General features: G+C 29.9%; 1 protein-coding gene across 1 annotated transcript in view; it reads left to right on the top strand.

The window, feature by feature from the left end:
• The window catches only part of Sec8 (exocyst complex component secretory 8), an 83,296-nt gene that overhangs the window by 24,456 nt on the left and 42,265 nt on the right, over positions 1-16,575 (top strand). The window contains exons 6-10 of the mRNA XM_075365751.1: positions 180-309; positions 4,946-5,197; positions 6,469-6,596; positions 11,113-11,209; positions 14,370-14,494. Of these exons, the coding sequence (XP_075221866.1) occupies positions 180-309; positions 4,946-5,197; positions 6,469-6,596; positions 11,113-11,209; positions 14,370-14,494 (732 nt within the window). The remainder of the gene's footprint in view (positions 1-179; positions 310-4,945; positions 5,198-6,468; positions 6,597-11,112; positions 11,210-14,369; positions 14,495-16,575) is intronic.

The following is a 16,575-nucleotide window of genomic DNA, read 5'->3' as shown; positions in this document are numbered from 1 at the left end:
TTTTGTTTGGGTGCTCTTTAAAAAAAAATATTATAAGAACCAAATACAAAAGAATTTTAAAAGTCATATACAATCCCTGATTTCCGATTCAAGCATAGGTGTAATTATAATGTTAATAGAAATAATGTATATGTTATTGAAATTAATTATGTTTTTTTAAAATTTAATTTCTATTTCAGATTAGAATTTAATTCTAATGATTTAATTGAGGATATTGACCAACCTGATCCAGAGAAAAATTCTGAACACTTTATGGCTATTTTGATTGAGTGCCTTGCCTTGCTCAAGAAGTTACCAGATGCTGTTGAGGTATTCATTTACTTTAAATGTTTTTTTTTTGATCATGTAAGCAGTGGGAGATCTATATCAAAACTTGGTTTATGCACTATTATGTACATGTTTGAAAGAATGTTGTAAATCAAGAGTACATAAATAAGCCCGTAAATAAATAATAGTAAATGAAAATTTACTATAAAATCTTTGGAACCTGGCACAACTGTAATTGCTTCCTTTATCGGACGACGTATCCTCCTGCTTGATTAAAATTCTGGAGTTCTTGACAAAACACTACATTGTTTTCATAACAACTATCCTTCCTACTTACCAAACCTTTCTTTGTGTAATTTCACCTTGTATCAAGAATTTAAATTGAAATAGATTGATCATTTGGAAATAATTTCTGTTATGTAAATGAATTGCAGGCAACATTTGTCAAAATAATTGACAACATTTAGAAGATTGATTGCCTCTGATGTGTGAAAAATGTGAGATTCTAAATTATTTCTCAAAGAAATTATTTTGAAGGAGATAGCAGACAATTTTGAATACAATAAGCCTGCACTTTTTTCACCCAGTTTTAGAAATTTCCTATTTTACTTTGTGTATTTTGTTTTAAATTCATTTTTAATTTACTTAAATTATTCAAATAAAGTATTGGAAAAACCTTTTAAGGCAGTTAATTGATGTAAAACTGAAAAATGTATACTTTTCTTTTTTATTCTTTATGAAAATTTGATATTACTTTGTTTAAATATTTATTCAAAAACTTGATATACACATTATATTTTTTGTTGGATAAGTATACTTCTTAGTTAGCTGGTAAGTTACACTCTTGGATTATTCAGATTATTATAATAATAGCTTAAAATATTACTTAACATTTCTTTTTATTTCTTTGATTTAAGTTTTTAAGAAAGTATTTTTCATCTTTATGGGTATATTCTCTTACAAATATATTTACTTGATGTATGAATTTTTAAAGTTCTGGTATGAATTACCAACTTCTGTAAATAAATTGATTTTCCTCTTTCTTAAGGTAATAATTTATTTTTTAATTATTTGTTTTATTTATTTATAATTGTAAATAAATAAATATTAATGTATTTATTTTTTACTTGTAAACATATGAAAGCAAGTTAGTTATCTGCATGTGTAGTAGATCTGCACAGTGGACAGGGGAATTAACTCCCTTTTGAAAATTGTTCATAAATTTTTTAATACTTAACTAATTTTCATGAAACAAAAAAATCTTGTTCCTTCAATGGTAGAATTGTTATGTACTGGTAAAATTCCACATAATCACCATCATTATCCACCAGTTAACGGATGGGGATGTTGGTGATAGATTTGTACAGACAATCCAGCGGTATCTTTCCAAGAACTTGGCGAATTCGCGTCTCCAATTCATCAAGAGTTTTTGGTTTTGTGCGATAAACGTCCTCTTTCACCCACTCCCAGAGAAAGAAGTCGCTGGATGTTAGGTCAGGACTCCTTGCTGGCCATTCAAGTGTCCACGACGTCCCAACCAGCATCTTGGAAAATGGGTGTCAAGCCATGCACAGACAGGACTTGTGAAGTGAGGTGGGGCCCCCTCTTGCCTAAAGATTTGGTTGTTGTAATTATCTTGTTTGCATACAATACCATGAACATAATCTTCAAGCATATCAAGGTACCGTTCTGCATTCATTGTGTCAAAATGAGATATATACTTACAACTTTCGTGGATGTCATACACCACCACACTATGACCTTTGGGCAATGTTGGCTTTTCTCAACAACCACCCTCGGATCCTCTGTTGCCCGATAATAACAATTGTGCCGGTTAACAAATCTCCCAGCATGAAACACGGCTTCAACTGACCACGAATGTTACCGAAAATATCAGATTAGTCTATACCAAGCAAGCATCATCTTCTCATATTCCAACCAATAATCACAGTCGTCTGGTGATAATTCCTTTGTCGTTTCCATGGACAAAAAGTTGGCGAGATGCCTGTCTTTGTGATTTCTGAGGACTTTGAGTGAACATTTCCTGAACTACTTGCACATTTTCCACTGTCCTGGTTGTTGAGGGGCGACTGCGTCTCCTAACATCTGATATAGAACGTCTGTCCATTAGCTTTGAGTGGTTATTCCTTATGGTCTTTGCATCTACGGAGGCACAAGATACTTTCACACTTTGCTATCATCTCTGTATTGTACCATGGATTACCATACTTCATACCAGGATGCCAGGTTATGCAAGGTTAGACATTGTGCCATGGTCCGCCATTGATATCTGCAATGATATAAATGAGATATCATGTAATAAATTCTACCATCGTAAGGAACAAAATGCTTTTGTTTCATGAAAATTGGTTAAGTATTAAAAAAATTATAAACAATTTTCAAGGGAGTTAATATCTGCCCACCTTGTACATTTATTGCTTTTTTACACGACTACCTAAAAAGTAGTTAATGTATTTAGGGTTATGTATATGTGTTTGTTTGTTTATTCCACTGTATGGCCAACAGCAGTTTGGGTAGGGGTTCTGAATAGGGGTTGTCCTATATTAAAGAGCTCTGAATAGTAATTATTCTATATTACAAAGCCCCCAGACTGCATTTAAATATTTTCATTGAAAGACAAAATTTTTTTTATCGATGTAAGACCTGGTGAGAACTTAAACATTAGACAACCTTAAATGTCTGCTATTTCTACAACATGAAAAATATACTTAAATAAATTAAAACTGTCTGAAGATTGATTGGTCACCCATTATTTTATTTAATTAAATACTGCGTAATGATTTTTAGTCCTTGATTTCCATACCTTGTTTTCTTTTTTTTAGTCTAATTTATTGTTTTCTTTTTAGTTCAATTTATTTAGTTTTAAAGATTTAAAAAAAAATTTTTGGCAGTCATATTTTTTAGTTTTTATATTTGTTTTTATTATTATGCTAGGAGATAATTCCAAGTATAATTCTTTACTCTACCTTTTTATTTATTGATTTAATATCTATCTTCTAATTGTTAAAATCGGAAACAATGTACGAGAGGTTATCTCTAAAGTAAAGACCATTTCACTGTAAAAAAATTTATTTTGAAAACTTTATAAATATTTTTTTATTTCTCTTAAAAATATATACCTTATACTACTTCTCTATATAATCGCCACATGAATTATGACATTTATTGTAGCAATAGACCATCTTCAATCTACTCTTGTCATATTCTTTGGCTGCCAGTCCATTTAGTGTCTAATTAACAGCATTTTTAAGTTTATCGTCACCTGCAAATTGCTTACCACTCAAAAATTCTTTCAATTTCCCAAAAAAATGGTAATCAGAATTAGCTAAGTTCGGAGTGTATGGTGAGTGATTGTAAATTTCCCATCCAAATGTTCTTGGTAAATCACGTGTTGGACCCGCAACATGTGGACGTGCATTATCATGCAGCTGGACAATGGCATCGGTCAGCCACTGATTTTGAATGGCATACCGTAACTTATGTAGAGTTTCATAGTAGTCTTTTGATTCCAAAAGAATGTGGCCATCGGTTTTTGTCCAAATGGCTTGATCTTTGTTGGTTTGATTGGTGATTGAGGATGATGTCATTTACTTGACTGCTGTTTTCTCTCTGGTGTGTAATACGAAATTCATGTTTCATTGTCAGTAAAAATTGAATTAAGGAACTCATCACCTTTTTCTATGTAGGGCATCAAAAATTACAAAGCACATCTCATTCGGAATTTTTTATGATGGTCCTTTAAGACGTGTGGCACCCAACGTGCACAAACCTTTCTGTAGCCTAAATGGTCATGAACAGTGTGACTGATAACAGCTCTTGAAACATCAGGAAAAAGAAGGGCCAGTTCTGAAATCATTGAGCAGCGATGTTTTCTGATTTCATCATCGACGCGTTTCAACAAGGCCTCTATGATTATTGAAGGCCTCCCCGAACGTTCATCATGCACATTAATTCTGTTATTTCTAAACCTTTCATACCATTTTTGGACGTTTCTTTCCATTATTCAATTATTACATTATCACTGTATACAGCAACCAACTGTCTATGAATTTCAGCTGGCTTAACATTTTGATGGTTTAAAAAATCTATGACTCCATGTATTTCACAGTTGGCCGAAACATCAATTTTCCTATTCATTTTATAACATAGTAACTCACATATAATCAAATATACTACAACGTGACAACTACAGACAACAATGCAGTGTGGCCATGAATGACACAGGTTCACCAACTTTAACGAAATAAATTTTCCAGCAGTCTACTTTAGAGATATCCCTTGTACAGTCTTAAAATCTTAAACTTGTTTAAATTTTTTGCTTGTCCCTGACTAGCTATGAGCTATAAAATGTTTATATTAAGAGGTTTACTGTAAAATGTTAACTATAAAAGGTTTACTATTACATAAACCCAATTTTTTTTTGTTTAATATAATTTGTTGCTTATGATGTTTAATAATTTTATAATAGTTGTAACATTCATTATTTACGAGATACTTAGATTTATCTTAAAAGGGTGTTTTAAACAATAGTATTTGTATTGGAAATGTAATTATTTTTATTTAAATATTGTTAAATATTATTTGAGGCAGATATTGTTAAAATCTGTATTTTATTTTGTTTGATGTTTTTGTTTTAATTTATTAATTTTCTTTTTAGCACTTAAAAGTGCAGATGCAGCCTGAATTGTTAAAGTTAGTAGAGAGAACAACTCGTACATTATTACCTGCAGATTCTGCATCTTCATCACCTCTTCTTTTAGATTTATTGTACCTGTTGATGGAACAGTTTAGATTAATTGCAGCAGCTCATCGAACTGTTCTTACTTGTCTTACCAAAGCTTCTAGATCTCATCATATTCATCTTACATTGTATGATTTACCTGACTTCTGGTCAAGAGTTCAGTCCGTTGTAAGTATTTCTTTAATTATTCATTCTGTTAGTAATCAGATATTTAAAATAGTCTGCATCAAAATTTTTGATGACCACTGTTAGAGAAGATGGATCTTCATTTTCTTCTGAATTATATTTTTTTTTAAATAGGAAATTTACAATCTTTCAAAATATATTTATTGCAAAATTAAACATGAAAGTATTTTACATTACGTTTAAGAATGTTTAATATTATTAAAAATTCCAGGCTCTTATTCAATTTATGCTCATGCAGTGGTTGGTTGAACAGAAAGTACCACCCATCATAATGATAATGTGTATTCAGAAGCAATTTAATAAATTTAGATGAGGTCGGTAATACTCATGCCTCTTTTGTGGTTTTCATATATACAGCTTACAATCTTACAATTGATTTATAATTTTTTTATATTTGTGTGTAAAAAGTGATTAAACAATAAAAATTGGATCTTTATGAAGGAATTGGAATATTTTAATGAGATTTGGTGAATATGTACCTAACAACGTATACAAAATAAATAAGTTTGAAAATTTTACCTTTGAAAATTTCAAAATGCCCAGCATTTACATTTTTTAATCATTAATAACTCTGTAAATAGTAGTTGTTTTATCAAATTTATGCTTTATTAGATAAAATGTTGTCTTTTTTTTAATAAAATTACACCTTATTTATTCTAAACTATAAAAATTTAATTATAATGCCTCCTTATTTGGGAATCATACAACAAGTTTTGCATGAGTAGACATAAACATTTTGAGATAAATTGAAAGAACACAGGAAACCAATTATGCCAGCATATGTAAGATGGTTTGTAAATCAACATGTATATGTTTCCAACTACTAATTTAATTTGTTATTATTTAAACGAAGTTTAAAGATAAAAACATTATTTTTTTAGTTTTTTGCTTCTAAATTGAAAAGTAATGGAGGAGGTTAAGTAATGGAAGAGGATGTTGGAGGAGGTCATTTTCAACACCTTCTATAAACTATTCCAGTTACTGTAATATCCATCTCTATAAAGAAAGTTTCATCATTACAGTTCCATAATTAATTCCAGTGCATAGCAACTTTCTGAGCATTCTGTATTTACTGTGCAATGTTAAAAAATTTTAAATTCAAAGTTTGTAAGTTGAGAGATGTATTTAATTATTGATTTTGAAATGGTTAATAGAAAGAAGTAAGATTACCCTAATTGTTACTATAAGATGTTATTATTATTGTTATTGTTATTGTTAGCCTTTTATGCTAGTAGAAGTATTTTAATGTCCAGTTGCAGCTAGTTTTGACAGCTTATCTAGATATTCAGAATACAAATACTGAAAACCAGCAAGTTCCTTCTGCATTTTCTGATCAGACAAATGATATATCAACATACTTTGCTCGCCGAAAACAACAAAGGTAGGTCAATAACAATTTTAGAGAGCTTAATTTAATTTTTTTGTAATTGTGTGAAGGGTTCAGATTTATTTCACTTCCATTAGTTCAAAAGTATTCACATAATATTATTTTTTTGTCTTTAGTATTCATTTTAACTATTTATCTTTATAGAGTTTTGTGTATAAATATTACATTGTAGTGGTTAAATTTTGTAAAATACAGTATTTTAAAAAAAATTCAAGAGATTTTTATTTCATCATTATGCAACTAAACTGTCATATTTAAAAAAAGAATTGTGTGTGTGCGCGTGCACGCACGCACGTGTGCGCGCGCGCATACTGGGTATTCCAAAAAGGGCTTTACAAATTTAAAAAACATATTAAAATTTATTGAGATAACTTACAGATTCAGTTAAAGTCTCATTTCATACAAAAACAAATCAAGTTTGTCACCCAACATTCACTTTGATTCGATATGGCTTCCATTTTTAATGCGACGTACATTCCACCTGAAGTCAATTTCATTCCAAACTCTAGCCAGCAAGACGGATGGATACTACCTCTGCAGGTACAGTGTTAATTCAAAGTCTTAGCTTAACAAGATCAGCAGGCAAAGGTGGTACATAAACTCACCTTTAATGAAACCCTACAAAAGTTTAGGAGGGTCAAATCTAGGGAGCGAGGGGCCATGCAATTGCACTTTCATGACCAATCTGTAGACTTGAGAATAGAGTATCAAGAAATCTCAAACTTCTAGGCTGTAATGAAGTGGTGCCTTATATTGCTGGCATCCATCTTGATCATCATTGTCTAACTGAGGAATTAGTTAATTTGAAGCTTGTCCTGATAAACGGTACCATTTATGGCTGTCTCCTGGAAGAAGAACAGGCCATATAGTCTTTCTTTGTTTAGGAGACAAAAAACACCTTAGGGGTGTCATGAATGTGCTGCAGGTTTAATGAGGGTTTTCACTACTCCATATTAAGCATTTATGAGTGTTTGTTCATCTTACTGCTGATGTGAAATGTTGACTCGTCACTAAAAATTACATTGTCTAAAAGTGTATAATTATGCAGTTCTTTTTATCATTTCCACACAGAACTGTAGCTGAGCAGTTTTGTGGTCATCTGTAATATGTTGAACCATGGTTAGTTTGTATGGCTTCTAGTACAATCATTTATGTAATACATGCAAAACAGTTGTTTCTGGTCTCAAGTGATGTACAACTAATTAATTTATTAGTTAGTGATTTATATAATTGATTGTACAGACTACATGCAAAGCTTTCCCTGAGTTATTCCACAGCAGCTTCAGGGGCACATGGGCGTCATATTGATTTTGTATGTTTAACTGAACAACCATCTTAATGAAGGTTTGGTGCCAAGAGTAAATTTATATGCCTATTAAGAGACTTCTTACCATACTCTCTACAAATATTACATCGAAGTGCAGTTGTTGACTGCAAATCATGAAACCAAAACGCACAGCGAGCACATGCCACACAAGTATCCATTTTTAACTACATTGGTGATAGTGCTGGTAGCTGAATTAAGTACTAACATTAGGCAAAACTTGATCTGTTTTACTACGAAATGAGACTTCAGCTGAATCTTTAAGTTATCTAAATAAATTTTTTTATATGTTTTTAAAGTTCTTTTTGAATCGCTCTGTGTATATACACATACACATGCATGCACACATACACACACAAGGATCATTCAGTAATTAAACAGACTAATAGCGATAGAAAAAAAATGGCTTATTAAATAAATACAATCTTTAGTCTACTTTTCCATGTAATCCCCACCAACTTTTCTGAACTTACATCTTTTTACGATCTTATCTCCTCAGCAAAGAATTCTTTACATTGATCTTGAAGCCAGTTTTGTACTTTTTTCTTAACCTCTTTGTTGTCATTGAACTTGATGCCATACAAAGCTTCTTTCATCGAACCAAACAGATAAAAATCCAAAGGGGCAAGGTTAGGGCTATAAGGAGGATGAGGTAGGAGCTCCCAACCCACTTTGCCAATAGTTTCCAGCATCAGTTGTGCCATATGAGGTCAAGCATTTTTTAAAGAAGAAGCTTATTTAAACATATTTATTTATGATATGTTAATCTGTCAAAATTGTTTTTTGTAGATTTTAGAATTTATTATGCATGAATATGCAAATTCTGCCTGTCCGGTAATAGAATGATGCCATTTTGGTGGTGTAATTTCATTTAATGTTAATTTTTATTAGCACCATGATCAGTAATGTTAATATATATATATATATATATATATATATATAGTTTTTTTCTTTTTTTGATGTTGCTAGTTTAAATTGTTAAGTACATTGTTTTAATGACAGAAAAACTATAAAGCATCCATTTATATTCTAAAATACTTGGAAAATATGTAAAAAGATATTACATAAATCTTTGATAGTTTTTCTTTTTGACTATTGCATAGATTTTTTTTTTTAAATTTTGTTTTGAGATTCACTGATGAATTCTTTTACTTACTGATTTTTTTTCTCTCATGAAGCATTTATTCTTTTTTCCATGAGTTTTCCCAAATCTGAGAGGTCTTTGTTCTTTTACTGTCAATTTCTCAGCTGCCAATCTTTCTACAGTTTCTGAATTACAATGTAGCCTGAATTTAATCTTATAGCCTGTATTAATGTATAGGCTACAGCATTATCATGCTTACTAAAATAACATTGTGAAAAAAGTCAGTTTTTTGGGAAAAACTTGATTAGAGACAACAACTCTACTAGCTGATAATCGTCATCCTTCTACCTCGTCTTTTCCCTTATTGTATATGGCCTTTGACATATCATCAATCTGTAATATACTGTTAGCATATTCTTGTAGCTAGCTCAGCAGTTGGTTTTTTATTGTCATTGGGCTAAGTCAACTCTGTCTTTGTAACTTTCTGAATAAACTGTTTCTCATTTGAGGGATAAATCGTAACTAGTAGCTAAGGTGCCTGTTGGGTTAAAGACTTCTGTTTGCAACATTAATGCTGGCAAGAAGCTGAAATCACAACAAGTGGACATACTCTTGTCATCCTTATGGAAGACATTTCAATGATACCACTAAATTAAAAGTTCTTTGGTCTGTATGAACCGAAAATTGAATATTTTATTGAATCAAGATGTAGCTTAAGAAAGGATTCATTCCCCAGTGTAATTGAAGACACTGTGGTATAAATTCTTTGGTCAAAATACACAAAATAAAAGTATTTTGTTTTGACCATAAAAGTGTTTTACACAAAACCGAGGCAGGTTTCAAATTCTGCATAAATCCAGATAATCATTTATCATGTTTATGTGTAAACTACTCGGTTTAAAATTTTCCTTTTTAATTGTCAGCTGTAGAAGGGTAAATGATAGTAAGTAATGGAAGAAGAATTTAAAAAAAGTATACTTTTTTAGGTGGTTCTGTAGAATTAAGGGTGACATCTCTTTATAAGTAGCTCTATAATTGTTACTGTCATTACTACTAAAATTGTTAATTTTTACTATTTTTGCTGTATATTCATTTAAACTTAATTATCTGTATTATGACTTAAGAAAAAAAAATGCTTTTGCTTTAATTTCATGTGTTAGTGGAATGCTTGAGTAAGTTAAATAATTATAGGTGTTTTCTGAATACTTACTAGGTTGTATAGTATAGGTGGATTTGAATACTAGATCGTGAATACAATTGTTCTTTGGTGGTTGGGTTTCAATTAACCACACATCTCAGGAATGGTTGACCTGAGACTGTAGAAGACTGCACTTCATTTACATCATCATTTATCATCCTCACTCATCCTCTGAAGTAATACCTTACGGTGGTTCCAGAGGCTAAATGGAAAAAAGAGAGGTGTTTCTGATATTCAGATTTCACAACTATACCTAATTGAACAGTTACTAATGTAATTTTTATTTTTAGTTATAATATGAGTAATTTCATTAAATACTAAAGATTATGCACTGAAAAAATAAGACTAGTCATATTCACAGAAATACAACAAAACAACTTTTAATTATGTACAAAACGTAACATTTCAATTTTTAAAAATAAATTAAGTTTTAATTTATCAGTACTTTATTAATTATTATCTAATAGAATAAGTAAAGAAATAAATTCTTTTGTGATTACACAAGTTATAAAGAAATATTTCTAGTAGTGAAGAATACCAATGAGGTGGTAAGGTGTTTTTTTTTTGTTGGTATTATTGACTATTTTAGTATAATGATTGAGTTCTTAAGTTTCAAAAGATTAATATATTTATTATTTTCTTTTAAGTAATTCAACTAAATTAAATAACTGTTTTTCTTTAAATTGGATTATAATCTATTATCAGATATTTTAAATTGCATGAGAATTTTATACAAATTCCAACATAATTATTTAATTGATTTTTTTTTGTTCCATTCATTAAAATCAACCTCTACATTAAATTTATTAGTTTTAGGAAATGCAAAATCATTCCTTCTTTTAAGAAAATGTTAAAAAAGATTTAAATCCAGTTATTAATTTTGTTATTATTCCTTTTGTTTCAGATCACGAAAATCATTATTTAAATTTGAATACTCATCGCATGCGCAAATTAAAAATAATTATGTACAAGATAAACATTCAAAAGGTTCTGGCATAAAGGTAATTGATTTTGATTTTTGATTGTAAGATACTATATCTATTATGTTTTGTTAAATTGTATTTTATTAAGAATCGTATTTTACAGAGGAAAGCTACTTTATAGTCTAAAACAACAAAGAAAATCTTAAAGTAATGAAATTGAAATGATGTCATTTCAACCTATAAATTAAAAAAAAAACTGGATGATTACATTTCTTGAGACTCAACTTTAGGGGTATCTGTAGTTGGTCATTTGTACCTTACCCTTGAATTTCCTTTCAATGAAATCTCAGTAATTAGCTCTACTGTTAAATTTATAAGTAATGATGTGATATATTGATTTTATAAGCATGTAAGTAGTCCTTTTAATGATGCAGTTGTGTTTTTATATATAGGCATTAAGTAATCATTGGGTGACATTATAAATTATATTAAAAAAAATATTGATGATTTTGCTTATCTAGGTATTTTATAATAATTTTCAAAATTTTCTGATCTTTTTTTAAACCTGTGTTGGATAGAATTAAAACCTTTTGTTATGAGAGTAAGGTGTTTACTCTTTTTCATTTCAAGATGTGAATTTGTAGTTTTTAACATGTCTGTATTTGTATGAATCATTCAGTTATTAAAGATGCAAATATTTGTAGAAAAATTATTTTACAGGTGTCCCACGAAGAAACAGAGAAATTTTCAGAACATTTTCTACTGGTGAAAATAATGAAAAAAGTTAATATAAACAAAGATCTGGAAATGCTCTGTTTTCGAGTTAAGTCTAGTGAAAGATTTTACCCAGATTTCAGCTCTTTTAATAAAAAGAAGCCCTACTTTAATTTTTGAGACCAAAATTAAGGGGTGAAGTTGGTGGTTTTTTTTTTGTAATTTGAGCTGGGAAATAGGGCAAGCAGGACCCAGAACTGTAACTCCAGTGGTTTTTAAAATGTCCGATGTAAAACAAAAAATTCAGTGTCAAAAAATAATTTTTTTTAGGTTTGTAGTGCACTAACTTTGTTAAATGACTAATAAATGTGAAAGATTTAGTAACAAAACTTGTAGAGAATTTAATTTTGAGAAAATTAATGTAAATACAGGTAGTAAAAGTAAATAAAACCTTTTAAAAATCGGTTTTTTATTGAAGCAAAACAAACAAAAAAAAGGACAGAAAATCGTATTATTCTTACTGTACCTAATAAACATTCTTTTTAAAAATGAAAATGCTATTTACTGAAAATAATTTTAAAAGAAATGCAAAAGTTATAAAACAATATTTTAGCTTTGTATATTCAATAATTTACACAGGTAAAACAAGATAATTATGTAAAAAAACTAAATTGAAATGTATGTTACTTAAGAAATATTTAGAAAACATTTTACTGTTAAGATTGACAATATTAACAGCTTGTCAACAATGAAAATTGTGTACACTTTGAATCTGTTGTCATAAATTATCATACCGATAAAGGAAGTATAGTATTATAAATCATAGTGTAAAGATGCCATTTCAATTTTCTTACAAGGAATATGCCGTATAATTTTTGTTTATGGATGTTGTAACAGAAATTCTGAAGCTGCTCAACGTAAATGTAAGGAGAGATTTCCTAGAAGGTGGATTCCAAATACAAAAACGTTTTCTTTGGTGTATCAGCATTTATGAATGAAAGGGTAATTTCCAATGTGTTCATTTTCTTTTGAATGCCAAGTTAATCATTTCTTAATGATGAACAGTGTGTGATTCAGCACATTCAGCATATCCCAGACACTAGTTCAAAGCCAACAGATTATCTGCAGCAGTTAAACTTATGACATTAATTTGTGATTATTCAGCAAAAAATTACATATACTGATGCTACAGCCTTCGAATTCTTTAGACATTGTGTCCTGTGATTTTTTCTTGTTCCAACTGATTAAACCTTTTCATGACTAACATACTGTAAATCCTAGTTCATGCTCAGACTAGATTATTTTATTATAAACATAAACAAAATTAAGCCTTCCTTAGAACAAAACTAAGGAATGTCAATTACTTTAGTTTGAAAAGGATAAAACACATTTGAGAAATCTTTTTTCATTTTAATAATTCTTGAATTTTGAAAAGATGGAAGCTGTATGGTTGATCTTTATTACTGGCAAAATGAAGCATTCTACTAAGAATGTTCAAATACCTATCTCTAGCCATCGTTTTGGTAAATATTGGAGAATATTAATAGCCTGTTTATTGACCAATACTCATTTATAGAATTTTTCTTATTTCTTGGTAAAAGCATGGTCAAACTCAAAAATGTATACAGTTCATCTTTGTCAGTTGGTTTCCATTGTTGTAATTTTGAATGAGCAAGATCGGTTTTTTGAGAGGCTTGGGTATAATACATATTTGTTTCATTCACTATATGTTCAATAATTTTGGGCATTATTAAGGCTTTAATGAGAAGAAATAAATCCTGGACACTATGCAACAAATTGGCCATGTTTACTAACAGAATTCAACAAAACTTACAGAACTTAGTTTTAGAACGCTGGTAACATGATTTTATTCTCTCTATTTCTAGCTGTTAGCTACAATCTATCAATAGTGGAAGTAGTATGTTTTAAAGCCAATAAAGTGCCTTATATGTCAATGAAAGAATTATATATTAGTTGCATTTATATGATGAGGGCACTCAAAGTTCTAAAACTAAAAATAAAAATAAAGTTCTAAAATGAGTTTATGCAATCGTAGTGTGTGCAGAGGACAGTTTACTGCAGTTGCATAAGCGCGATGCCAGTCCCAAAAAGGTTAAGAGAACAATAAAAAGACAATTTGCAGTATAGATGAAATAAAGAAAAAATTGGTAAATGAACTTATGCTATATTGTTCTATCTATACCATTCTAAGACTACATCAAAAATTGCTTTTCACAAATGTTTTGAGTATTGAAAAAAACACTGACATGAGTGTCACATCTCTACTAGAATTACATTGAAAGTAACATTGTAAATATATAAGAATAAGTAAATTGTTTTTGTTAAAAATTAAAATTCCCATTATTTTTTTATCATATCTCAAATTTGGAGATTCCTCATTTCACTACATCCATTTAAAATAAAATTTCTTGAGATTTTCTATTGCTATTTACATTTTTTTGTTTTATTAATATGCGTAAATGTTATGTAATTTTAATCATCTTCAGTGCAATTTTATTTTCAGGTTGGTGATAATCAGAGAGAGCGATTGCTAGTATGTCCACCTAATCCGCATAATATTACACTTATTTTTATACCTTTATCTCAGTTTCTTCTGGAAATTGAAGAGGCTATGGGTTGTGGTCCACAGTAAGTTATTGAAATATTCTAGTTATTATAATAGTTTTTTGTCTTAGATAAATAAAACGAACATCAGTAGTAAAGTTTTGGTTTTTCTTACTTTGTTTCAAAAAGAGCTTTTAATTTTTTGATGCTGAGGTATTGGCTTTTTTTAAATCTAGTATGCCACATTAGCTTTGAAGCAGAAAAGGTTTTGCCCTCCTATCACCTGACTTCTTACCTTTATCTGTAGTAAGCTTACTATTGAGTGAAGTGTATGCTTTATAATACAAGCAGTGATCTATAATGATGAGTTACATTAAGTAATTATCATTTCTCAGCCCAGGTCAGGCAGGTTTAATTATGAACATACATCTAAATAATACTAAAATTAATTTACTGATGCAGTAAAATTTTTTTGTCAAACATGCTTCTATGAGAAGCAGGTTAAAAATACAAAAAAAGTTGTACAAATTTCTAGATTTACTTCTATTTGTACATGTGTTGACCTGTATTTTGAATAATATCTTTGAACTGGCTCATCAATAATTCTTTGAAGATGGGTCAAAAAGTTTCTATAATGGAGCTTTGATGGGATTAAATATTTTGCAAAATTAAACAGTGTAAATTTTTGCCGTTTTGAATTCTTGTGTATTGGCCCTAGGAAATTGAGATTTAGTACAATGCAAGTACTTTTTGAATTATTTAAAATTGCATCTTAAGTTGGTTGGATTTGGAGGAGTTTTTAACTTTATTTGTAAACAAACAAATTTTTCCTCATATTTTGAAAACCTGTTAACCAAAAAAGTTGAAATTTAATATTAATATTTGGCTGTAAATAACCCAGCTTTGGGCTACTTTTCGATCCCATCAGACAAGGGGCATCATGGTATTTAGATTTATTTTTAGCTAACAGTAATTTTTTGTTTGCCTTGTTGAATATCATTGTATTAAATTTTTCCAACTTAATGAACTAAATTATTCCAAGAAGTAAACTTTTTAGCCTCTAAAACAGAAGAGAGCTGACCGGGACACATACTTGAAATATCAATTTCTTTAAACTCTTAAGTTTCAAAGATTGAAAATCCAATTGGATTAATGCAGTAAAAATCTAGTATTAATGTGTAAACAATATAGGAAATTAAAAAAAAAAAGGTTTTGCCATGGGACCCGACTTAAGAATTAACAGTTCTTTGAATTTTTTATAATATCTGACACAATTTATTTTTCAATTTGTGGTTCTTATTAAAAATTATATATGAGGTGTTCAGAAAGTAATTGAACGTTTTTAATTACATGCCAATAAAGATATTTAGTGACATGCAGTTGGCATTGACATTGTGTTCTACATAACCACATGTTTTTGAATTGTTATCTTGTTTAGTTTTCATGTTATTGTTATTTGAGTGCAACGTGTTTTAAGAGTTAGTAGTGATTTTTGTAATGTGCAATTTTTTGATGATTGAACTTTTGTCTCAATGACGTAACCGTAAACCCAGCTTTCGTCTCCTGTTATAATTCTTTGCATGAATGTATCATTGTCACTGGCGTGTTCATGAAGTTGCTGACAAATGCAACTTTGCTGCAACTCAATGCATGTTCAATTTTTCAGTCAAAATGTCATGGCATGATCCATTTGCAACTTCTTCTGCAGGTTCTCTGACAATCGATTGACGATTTACACATACCAGATTGTTGATTTTCTTAACACAGGTGTCATCAGTTGAAGTCAAAGGCCTTCCTGGTTGAGGGTCATCTTCAATTAACTGTCGACCACTTTTAAATCATGAAAACCATTCATAACATTGCGTGCAACCCAGAGCATCATCTCCATAAACTTGTTTCAAAAGTTGAAACGCTCTTGAAGTTTTCTTCAGTTTCACGCAAAATTTTATGTTGTATCATTGCTCTTGAAAAGTTGCTACTGACACTTAAATACGTTGGACTGAAATCACAAAAACTAAATGTGATATCAACATTCCAAGAATATGTGGTTACAAAGGAGGAGGTTATGCTGAACTCAATGCTGCCAGTCGTTTGTCACTAAATATCTCTGTTTGCACATAGTTAAAAATGTTTGGTTATTTTCTGAACAGACCTCGCATAATTTA

This window comes from Lycorma delicatula, chromosome 5 (genome assembly GCF_047948215.1).
Source record: "Lycorma delicatula isolate Av1 chromosome 5, ASM4794821v1, whole genome shotgun sequence".
Classification (NCBI taxonomy): Eukaryota; Metazoa; Arthropoda; class Insecta; order Hemiptera; family Fulgoridae; genus Lycorma; species Lycorma delicatula.
This window is presented reverse-complemented; position numbering and strand designations above follow the sequence as displayed.